The 10,536-nt window shown below is 36.8% G+C and overlaps 2 protein-coding genes across 2 annotated transcripts; one reads left to right on the top strand and one right to left on the bottom strand.

Annotated features, from left to right (window-relative positions):
- Positions 1 to 775: 775 nt before the first annotated feature.
- LOC113073012 (thioredoxin-related transmembrane protein 2-B) lies at positions 776 to 5,220 on the bottom strand. Its single transcript, XM_026245911.1, has 8 exons — positions 4,914 to 5,220; positions 4,412 to 4,472; positions 3,928 to 4,041; positions 3,404 to 3,480; positions 2,830 to 2,936; positions 2,545 to 2,610; positions 2,314 to 2,443; positions 776 to 1,911 (listed from the first exon to the last, which is right to left on the bottom strand). The coding sequence occupies exons 1-8, from the start codon at positions 5,100 to 5,102 to the stop codon at positions 1,729 to 1,731; spliced, it is 927 nt and encodes a 308-aa protein (XP_026101696.1). The 5' UTR covers positions 5,103 to 5,220; the 3' UTR covers positions 776 to 1,728.
- Positions 5,221 to 5,577: 357 nt separating this feature from the next.
- Positions 5,578 to 8,533, top strand: LOC113073085 (mediator of RNA polymerase II transcription subunit 19-B-like). The gene is made up of 6 exons (XM_026246014.1): positions 5,578 to 5,903; positions 6,629 to 6,751; positions 7,105 to 7,238; positions 7,399 to 7,495; positions 7,575 to 7,669; positions 8,163 to 8,533. Exons 1-6 carry the CDS (start codon positions 5,690 to 5,692, stop codon positions 8,226 to 8,228), a joined length of 729 nt encoding a protein of 242 aa, XP_026101799.1. The 5' UTR covers positions 5,578 to 5,689; the 3' UTR covers positions 8,229 to 8,533.
- Positions 8,534 to 10,536: the final 2,003 nt, after the last annotated feature.

Raw genomic sequence — 10,536 nt, forward strand, 5'->3', positions numbered from 1 at the left:
AAAATCTTCAGAAAACTACACACACCCAAAAAAAAAATCTGTCCAAAAACAAATCTGTGAATCCCTGTTGTGAGTGTAGACAAAACATTCATTAATTTGTTGCAGCATTGGAAAATAACCTGGTGTACCTAGAAATACTGAAAATGTTAGATGTGCTCCCTTGTTTGTTTCATGAATCTCAGCTCAGAGAATTTTTTGATGCTAAGACAATATATAACTTTTTTTTTTAGTCGTTTTTACATTTGAATACTTTTATGTAAGCTTGTCATTTATATATATATATATATATATATATATATATATAGAGAGAGAGAGAGAGAGAGAGAGAGAGAGAGATGGATGGATAGATGGATAGATCTAAATAGTCTTAAAATTAAGCTTTTCATTTTTAGATTTATATAAATGTATATAAATAATTTCATGTTTATGAAAGAATGTATTTGGTACTTGGTTCATTTATGGTTTTGAAACGGCCTATTAATGTGACGAACCTGTGGTTACTATTGAATTAGTATAGATTGTTCTGAAAGGTCTACCAAGAAAAGGTCTTATTTAACGTAAGGTTTTTTTTTTTTTGGTAGCCACTGCACATGGTATGTCATTGTGAAGAATATGTGTAGATTGTTTAAGTGCAAATTTCAAATGCTAATTGAATAATGCTTTAATGAGTGATTTAGATCAGCTGAAATTAGCACAATAATTTGTCAAACATCTGCTTGGTTACTCTAAATTTGGAGCAAACCGATAAAATGCACAACTTCAACAAAACAGGAGGTGAAGAACAAAGTGTTTTATTGAAATGGCAAAAAAACACTCAAAGCACTTAGCACATCTTTCAGACATCAATTCATCAAATATTAGTGAAAAATCAAGAATTGTTTACTCGATAGGGAACTAAAACAATATTGTTTTTTTTGTGGGGGAATTAATGACAGTTTTCTACATGAACAAATTGACAATAAAAGCTTCCAACTGTCAATGTAATGACTAGAAAAGGTTAAATCGTGAAGACTGCCTGCAGCTTTCTTCCGTGCCTGTCAGTTTAACATAAAAAATAAATGTTAAAAGCTTATATCATTCGGCATAAAGTAAATTAAAATAATACATTTAATATACAAAACATTTAAGACTTTAGTATACTGCAGTATATTCTCTCTAAAAATGAAATGTGTAACTGGGTCTCAATGTCCAAGGTAACTGAATCTGAACTTTTGGCATAAAAGACCCTCTCTTTTTGGACCACTGAATTCAGTCTAGTAGTCGGTACCATTACCCAACCAAGCTACATTTCACAAATATCTAAAAAAAAATCCTAGGAGTGACGATGGAATGGGAAGATTAACAGTAGAACAGAAAAAGAACTGATAAAATGTTTGTTCCCCAATAGTGATGCATATGCATCACAAAATATCCCCTTACTAATGATCACTTCACAATGATCAACCATATTCGAGGTAGATGTCCAATGTTTCATGGTTTAACTTGTTTAAATTAAAACAGAGATTGAATATCAATGTCCCAAATACCAGTTTTGCCTGTGCATACTGTGTCCAGCATATCAATGATTATCAAATCTAAATATGTATTAATAGAAGGATTTACTATATTATTGGACTGATTTTGCACTTAACTAATACATTATACAAAAAGAAACAATAACACAATCATTCCGTTGATTCTTTCTCTGCATACTCCGCTCCAGTCCCATAGTGATCCCCAGTGCTCTTTCTATTTGTCCTTCTTGCTCTCTGTGTCCATCGCAGCGATGGTCTCGGCCTCCGGTTCCTCCTCTTCAGGCACAGGGGCAAACCCAGATTCAGCGGGCCTCTCGAACTTCTCTCCTTTAGTCTTGTCAAGCTTCTTCGATTTCTGATACAATTCGTTGAGGTTAAACTCGCGGATGATGTTTTCCTGGAAACAAAAATAATAATCACACCACATTTATCTGTATAGTACAGAAACGTATACAAAGAGTAAAAACCGCTGAAGTTTTTGAAGGATGTTTCTGACAAAGTTTGTCACTCTGAAGGTCTGATTAAAGGGATAATTATAATTATATTCTCATAGCTTCATTAAATTAAGGTTGAACCACCAATGTCACATTTGATGTAACTTTTTTGGGCCATAAAATAAAACGTTTCAGTTACGTTTTGCTGTCTAAGCAAAAAAAAAAGAAAAAAGAAAGCTCTTGAATTAAATTAAAAATAACTTCATGTGTGGTTTGAAGATGAATGACGGCTTTACAGGTTTGGAATGACATAAGGGTGAGTAATTAATGGTCATTTTTGGGTGAAGTATCCCTTTAAGCCATACCTCTGTGAAGGTCCAGGACACTGCCCGTCCCTTTTTGTCCACCTGAGGGCGCCTCATAACTTCCTTTCCTCCCTGGAAGAGCACCAGAGAGGGCAGCTGCTTCGAGAGCGGAGAAGTGCTGACCCTGTACCTGAAGGGAAACAAAAACAAAACAAACACAATGTTGCATATTGTCCCAGTCAGATGGAATTAGCTCAGAGAAACAGTGAGACACAGCAGAGCTGAATTTACTTTTTGGATACTTCACTGTAACGACCGATGTCCACCTTGCCGAATTTCAGCCCTGCACAGTTGTACCTGCGTGAGAGAGAAGTGAATTGTTTCTATTCAGAATATTTCTATTCACAGAAACTGATGAGCAGCTGAATGTAACACTCGAAAGATCGAGGTCGGTAAGATATATGAAACCGCAATATTTAGACAAATTATTGTTTTACTGTCGCTTTTGATCAACTGAATGTGTCTGCTGAATTTTTATTTTTACTTTTAAACCACAGTGAAAAGCAGTGTACTTACTTCAAGGACAGATCAGCGTAAACCGAGGCAAAAGACTGACACTCTGGTGACCAGTTAGCAAAAAACTCCACGATCCAGGTCACTCTGTTATCCTTCTCCAACTCGTCCTAAAGAGAAAAGAAAAGTGATCATCTGCACTCACTAGAATAAACCGAACAGTTTCAAACATATACCTGAATACGATCTTCCCCTCAGGCTGCTGAAGTTAAAGTTCAACTATGAATGTGGCTGAAGTTTGAGCGTATATTACCATTGGTTTAAAACTCTCTTTGAATGAATGATTGTTTTTAAACACCCAAAGGCTTATTTGCAAAGAATATTGGGCAGCAATAGTGATAAGCATTTATGGCCTTTGAATTTCTGTTACTAATAAGCCAAGCACACTCAGGCAAGTTCCCTTTGATGTTTTAAGTCAGCCATTAGTATGCCATGAGACGCCCCATCACTGGTGCTCTTCTACTATACATCTCCCCAATCATTCTCTTCATATCGTTCCGCTCTTCTTTTTCCATTCTGTGCAAATCATCAAGTGCTTGTTTCTAAAGCAGACTGGCTAACATGAGCTCATACTCACATCAATGGTTTTATCACTGAAGTACTTGATGTATTCAGGGCCCATGTAGAGAGGAGGTTTGCAGGTCATCAGGAAAACTGCATCAATGAGAAGAGAAAACATCAGTGTCATTTAAGGATCAGTTATATACTTTTATAGTTTGTGTTCATATTTTAATTAGACTTTATTGATATATTTTCAGTTTTCATTTTAATTTTAGTTCTAACTTTTTGTATTTTTTATAGTCATGTTTTTTTATGTGTCTTAGTTTTATTATTATTATTATTTATTTTAGTATTTTAGTTTAACAAAAATGAGAAGTGCTGCCTTGACAACTAGCTAAAATAAAATTATTTTAAAGTTTTTGCTTTTTTTTCAGATAATGTTTTTTTTTTTTTTATTTAGTTAACAATAATAAACTTTTACTACATTTCCTTAATATTTGGTTGTAGTCTATAGAGTTCTTTCGAAGGAGGAGGACTCCAATTACGTTTCCATTGAATCACTGTTTGCAATCTTGTGAAAAGATAAAAAAAAATACTGACCAATACACAATGTCAAGTAGAGAAGACCCAAACGTATGTCCAGTCTGAAGAACAGAATCACATTGGCTACTTTACTAAAGAGGATGATGTTCCCCAAGTGCTGCTCAATGGTAACTGGGGAGCAAAGATATAAAAAAAAGAACATATTTTCATATTGCACTGTTTTGTGATTCAAAAAACCACACGCAAAGGGGTCGAGTTGAACCGCAAAGCTGGAGGAGGGGGACAGAGGGTAACAGAAACACTGAATGACAAGAGAAACTGATTCAACAACAAACACAACGTCAACCGTCACTGAGAGCACAAAGACTCACAGGTGCCCCAACGTTTAGTGTATAAACAAAACCTTCAAATCCAACCTTAGCATCGTCAGATTCAGTACACATGAGGATTATCTGCTGAAGTTTCAATGTTAATAACGAAGGCTGTAAAGAAAATTATGCATATGATGAAAAAGAGTATTTTAAGAGGGCGAAACTCTTACTTGCTCTTCTGTTCTTCATCATGACTATGGCGCTTAAGAACATCAGTATCTCCACCTCTCTCTGAAAAAAAGTGAATGAACAAAGGCTATCATTCATTTAAATGTCAGTGCATAGTAAAGACACTAAATAAAAAAACGAAAATCACAGTGTTATATTGATATTATATATATAGAGAGAGAGAGAGAGAGTAGTTTTAATATACTTTTTTTTACACATTATTGTGTATTTAACAGTGCCCGTTTTTGCTGTATTGTTCAGGCTGTTGGACCACATTGTGTGCCATGTTTATATATATAACCGTGAATTACACAGATGCACCATACGTGGGACCATTGCCAATTCTTATTTCCACATGCATCATTTATATGCATGGTAGTCCAAATTCTTGCCAGCTAAATAGCGACCCCCAAATTCTGCTGGCCACTGCCCAGTCCACGTTAACTGTGTCGGTTATCATTCAACAAGCATGTTAAAACCCCCAAAGGTCTGCTTTATACATACCCAGTCAAAATCGCATGAATTGCCGTCCTCGCGCTGCGTCGAAAGGTGTTCGCAGATCCCAGGTGTTTTGCGGACAAGCAGGAACGCGACAGACATAAATAACGAGGCGATGTAGTACGGCTTTAGGAGCCATTTGTAAACCTGCGGCAAATGATACAGAAACGCGAAGAGAGGTGTTAATAAAGCCATTCTTTGTTTTTATTTGATTTCTTTTAGAGAATGAGTGCTGAGGTGATCTGAGACAGCAGGGTCCGCATCAATGCGAGACAATATTCGTCGGCAAATGAATGAAGGGATTTAAAGGGACAGAGGTCACCGCGGACGAAGGAAAAATTCGCCCCGCCTCTTTGAAACACGCCCGTTGATTGGTCACTTTTCTGAAACGACGTCGCGTATTGGTCATGATGTCACATAAAGGGAAGGACGAGAGGAAGTATGTCATTTTTTTCATTTACCGTAATAAATAAACTTCCGTCGACGATTTTAACATGAATTTGTGATAAACAAACATTACATATTTGTCTCATCTTATATAATTATTTATGTAAATAAAGTACAGTGTTACACCATATGATGCATTTTTAGAACCCATAATGTAAGTCTGATGTTTGGTCAAATTTAGAAGCTGTGCAAAATACGACCAAGTACTTGATAAATTACGGTAAATTTCTTCAAACAACCGGAAGCAATTGTCAACATCGTCAGGGAAGTCGTGCGGTAGTAAAGCGAAGACAACCGTCCACACAATGATAAGATCGTAGTGTAATATTGTCGTCATGACAGAGATGTTGTCCTCGCTGTATGGTCAGCCTGACTCACAGGGTCCAGCTGGGCCATCTGCGCTCGGCTGTGGATCTGGGAAGTCTCGGGTAACGTTATCCCAAAACATGGGTCCGATGCGTTTCCCTCATCAGATGGTGGATGAAGGGGGTCCGATCAGAAAACCCGCCGCGATGAACGAGCCCTTCTACATGCTGCAAGAACTGCCCAGTGAGCTCCTCTTTTGTATCTAATATTAAGGATATTATTGATTTTGTCGTAATAATATATTATAAAGCGCTGCGTCAGAGTCGGTGTCATTCTTGAGTGCTTGTATAGTGTGTACCCAGGAATTTACATGAGAATACCATGGTATTATGTCCAAATAACCATGGTACTTTACTTTATCCTGGTGACCACAAAACCATACAATGGCATACAATATATGTCACATCACATCACAAGACATTACTAAGATTACCCAATTACAGCATCACAGTTATTCAAAAACTAAAAATAAATAAATACAGGTTGTTTTTATTAACAATATGCATTGTATTTTGTGCTGTGATTGTTAACCTGGTCACTTGGCATAATTTAATAAATATTAATGAAAGTCTTACAATTATTTGACCATTTGTATATTAAATATGCCGTTCCTATGTATTGATTGAAAAGAGTGAGATCCGTAAAGAAAATGTTACATTTATAACTAAATAAAATATATAATTAATTAAAATTTTTGTTTGATACTTGTAATCTGTGATAAACTTTTGAAAACAAAACATTGTCATTCATTACAGCAGATGTACCAGAAGAAACATTAGCCTTGGAGTCAAAAAGATTGAGAAACTTTAGTTACTGTGTAAAATTTTGGAAGAGGGTTATTTTAGAGTTAAAAGAGCTGTTTTGGGCACCTTCGTGGACCTGTTAACCCTCTCATGTCTTCTTCACAGTGGAGAATGAGCTGACGGGAGACACAAATCTCATCACACACTACAACCTGGAGCACGCTTATAACAAGTTCTGTGGGAAGAAGGTGAAGGAGAAACTCAGCAACTTCCTCCCTGAGCTTCCTGGTGTGTATGCATACTTTTACCTTTCACTGCCGATTTGACAGCGGTTCTAGAATCTTAAATGTGTAGTAAACCTAAAAATGAAAATTCTGTCATTTTTTACGCACCCTTTACTTGTTTCTTTGTTCTTTTGAATACAAAAGAAGATATTTTGAAGAATGTGGGTAACCAAGTTGACGGTAGCAATTGGCTTCTATAGTATAATAATATTCTGGAAGTCAATTTTGATTACCAACATTCTTTAAGTTCCTTTTTTGGTGATTTATCCCTTTAAGCCTTGTGCACACAAAAAAAAAAAAATGTGCCCATTATACCTGTATTGAAAGTACACTGTGTTTGATCTTTCTGTACTCCAGGAATGATCGACAGCCCAAGCATTCAGGACAACAGCTCTATGCGATCTCTCATTGAGAAGCCACCAGTGTGCAACAACTCGTTCAGTCCTCTCTCTGGGGCTATGCTGACTGGCTTCAGGCTACACACTGGCCCTGTAAGTGTGTGTGTGTGTGTGTGTGTGTGTGCGCATGAGAGAGACAAAAGAAGGATCGCCTTTTAGGGAGGCAAGTGTAACTGATGCTGCCCCTGCTTTGTCAGATGTTTGTTGTTGTTTTGCATGCATGATTTATGTGACTATCTCTGTCCTGACAAAGTTACCAGAGCAGTACAGACTAATGCATATTCAACCACAGAAGAAGAAGAACAAGCACAAGCATAAACATCATCGGCCTCAGGATCCATTACCACCAGGTGACGGTCAAACATAAGCATGCAAAGAAATCAACGTATGCTTTAAATCTTAACTCTCAATCTCACATCTTCACCACAGAAACGCCGTCAGATTCAGACCATAAGAAGAAGAAGAAAAAGAAGGACGACGACCCGGACAGAAAGAAAAAGAAGAAAGATAAGAAGAAGAAGAAGGTAAATTGGAGTTATTACTGATTACACATTAATTCTTCTACGCTATCGTTTAAAAGTTTGGGGTCAGTAGGTTTCTATGTTTCTTATGCTCACAGGCTGCAATTATTTGATCAAAATACAGTAAAAACATTGTGAAATATTATTACAATTTAAAGTAAATATTTTCTATTTTAAAATATGTTGTTTATATGTATGATGGCACAGCTGCATTTTCAGCATCATTACTTCAGTCTTCAGTGTCACGTGATCCTTCAGAAATCATTCTAATAATATGCTGAACTGCTGTCTTTACTGTCACTTTTGACTGTAAATGAAAAGTATTCTTTTAAAGTCACACTGACTGTAAAGCTTTTCACTGTAGAGTATTTATTTTTCATTTGTTTTATACATTATCATACATTAGTAAAACACATTTCCGGTAAATAGTACACCTGATATCACTGATACAAATACAGTAAAATGTATACAGTTATTGTTATTTCTACATTTGCAGAATCGCCGTAGCCCTGATCAGCCAGGCATGACTGGGGCTCAGCCCAGCAGCAGCAGCTTGAGATGAGAACTGCCTCTGTGGCAGGAAAAACTCGATGAAACACAAGCTGGATAATTGGGCCTTTTCTGGGACGTCACAGATTTAATGTTACAGTGATTCAGATGGCAGATGTGTGTATATATGTGTGAGAGTATATCATTATGTAATGTACCAGAACACCTGGTAAACATCACATCTGTTGTATTTGTAAGTGTCTAAGTGCCTCTATGTCTATTTATGAGTGTGATGAATGATCATGAACTTTTTTTAGACTCATTTTTTTTTTTTTTGAAATAAATAATCAGCTAAGAAATGGCTGATTTGTGAGAAAATCTTTGAATTTATTAGATTTTATTCCTTCAAGCATGTTTACAGACATGAGCTCAGTACAAGCACCATTATGTTGAAAAATCAGTTCTGTAGCATACAGAACAGCACTTCTGAAAGCAAGAATAAAGTGCAAAACTGGCTTGTGCAATACCGTTTGTAATATAAAGCTGCATTTACCGTATTTTTCGGACTATAAGTCGCACCTGAGTATAAGTTGCTTTAGTCCAATAATACGTCATGACGAGGAAAAAAAACATAAGTCGCACTGGACTATAAGTCGCATTTATTTAGAACCAAGAACCAAGAGAAAACATTACCGTCTCCAGCCGCTCTATGTTTTCAGTGTAGACTAGAGCTGAAGATCTTTGCCCGAACCCGACCGCTTAATTTCTATCATCTTTCGCGGGCTCGGGCCGGGCTCGGGCCGGGCTCTGGCTTGCGCTACGGTTTGCGAGGTAAACGAGCGGTCATGTGATGTGTTTCGATTAGCACGAGAAAGATGCGAAAATGAATGCTGAGCAGGTGTAACGGAGGCTTGCCTCTGGTGATTACGTTTTGGTTGCACCAGCAAACACCAGCAACTAAAGCAAACTCTGAGCGAGGTGTGGAAAAGTTTTGACCATGCTTATAATGAGAATAATGAGTGAATAATGATGCACCATCAGTGAGCGCAGGAACGCGCTGAAGACATCTACAGTAGATTCAATCATTTTCCTCCACAAAAACATGTAGACCTAGCCTAATCTCTGTGAGTAATGTTTTTTCAAATGATAACTAAATATTCATTGAGTCTTAAATGCATAATGTTGACAGAGTATTTACGCTAATGTTGGCATTATTCTTTTATAGAATAAAGCAAATCCGGCAGAGCCTTTATCTTAATTTCGTTATTGCCAAATACCCATTTTAATTTAAAATTTATCTTATTTTTATTTTTATTTTTTAAATGACTCGTTTTTATTGGTGCGTTGGTCTATTTATAGGTTAAATGAGCCCATATGTCTAGAATGCTGAGATGTTACGATGTTACAGAGGACTTATTTTATTTCTTTATTCCAACTTCCAAGTGGTCTAGTCTACGTTAGTTATGAGTAAATTATGTTAAAACATTAATAAATTACTCATTGTTGACAAAAGGCAAAAGAGCTGTATGCGTGCGCACATTTGAATAATGTCGGGCTGTAAACGGGTTCGGGCTTTAAAAAAGCTGTCAATCAAAATGTACTTGTCGGGCTCGGGCCGAAACCTGTCGGGCTCGGGTCCTGTCGGGCCTAACTTTGAGGCCCGATTACAGCTCTAGTGTAGACTACAGGAGCAGTGAGCAGCATAGAGCGCCCTCTCGCGGCTGTAGATGGTAATGTTTTCTCTTGGTTCATGTCTCTTAGTTAATTTCTCTTGGTTCATGTCAAATTAATTTTGATAAATAAGTCGCACCTGACTATAAGTCGCAGGATCAGCCAAACTATGAAAAACAGTGTGACTTATAGCCCGGAAAATACGGTACATCAAATTTTGTGAGAGAGGGATGACAAAACAATCTTAAAGTTAAGGTTTTAAAATTCAAATGATCCATGGCAAGGAAAAGTGAGCATTTCACACTGCCCTGAGTCTTGGGATTGGGTTTACCTGTACATAAAATTGTTGCATTCTCTGCATTCCATAAATTGTGAGCATTACTGAAAAATGTTTTACTAATGAATTTGAACGTGTCTGTGTCCCGCACATACACAATGAAGATCATAACATTGTAGAATCAGAGTTCTCAGTTAATCGTGAGCTACTCTCCTGAAACCTCCGGCACAGAGCCTTAGTATCTCAGCAAGTTAGATCAACATTTGATAAATGATTATGAACACAAAATGATTGTCTTTGGTATAATGTGCAATGATAAATTGTGCACAATAACAAAGTTTTTTTTTTTTTTAAAGAAAGTAAATAAAGCACATTTAGATTTTATACTGATTTTAACAAAAGTGACGAGACAGGAGGTGCTTGACGAGAAAAA

This window comes from Carassius auratus, chromosome 1 (assembly GCF_003368295.1).
Source record: "Carassius auratus strain Wakin chromosome 1, ASM336829v1, whole genome shotgun sequence".
NCBI lineage: Eukaryota > Metazoa > Chordata > Actinopteri > Cypriniformes > Cyprinidae > Carassius > Carassius auratus.

What these genes read in the sequence shown, in the direction of transcription:
- LOC113073085 (XM_026246014.1), top strand. Translation starts at nt 5,690, where the DNA reads ATGACAGAGATGTTGTCCTCGCTGTATGGTCAGCCTGACTCACAGGGT. An exon ending in CATGCTGCAAGAACTGCCCA is followed by an intron (nt 5,904 to 6,628) that starts GTGAGCTCCTCT and finishes TCTTCTTCACAG; the next exon opens with TGGAGAATGAGCTGACGGGA. An exon ending in AAGATAAGAAGAAGAAGAAG is followed by an intron (nt 7,670 to 8,162) that starts GTAAATTGGAGT and finishes CTACATTTGCAG; the next exon opens with AATCGCCGTAGCCCTGATCA.
- LOC113073012 (XM_026245911.1), bottom strand. Translation starts at nt 5,102, where the DNA reads ATGGCTTTATTAACACCTCTCTTCGCGTTTCTGTATCATTTGCCGCAG. An exon ending in GATGAAGAACAGAAGAGCAA is followed by an intron (nt 4,042 to 4,411) that starts GTAAGAGTTTCG and finishes TTTGCTCCCCAG; the next exon opens with TTACCATTGAGCAGCACTTG. An exon ending in TACAGTGAAGTATCCAAAAA is followed by an intron (nt 2,444 to 2,544) that starts GTAAATTCAGCT and finishes GTTTCCCTTCAG; the next exon opens with GTACAGGGTCAGCACTTCTC.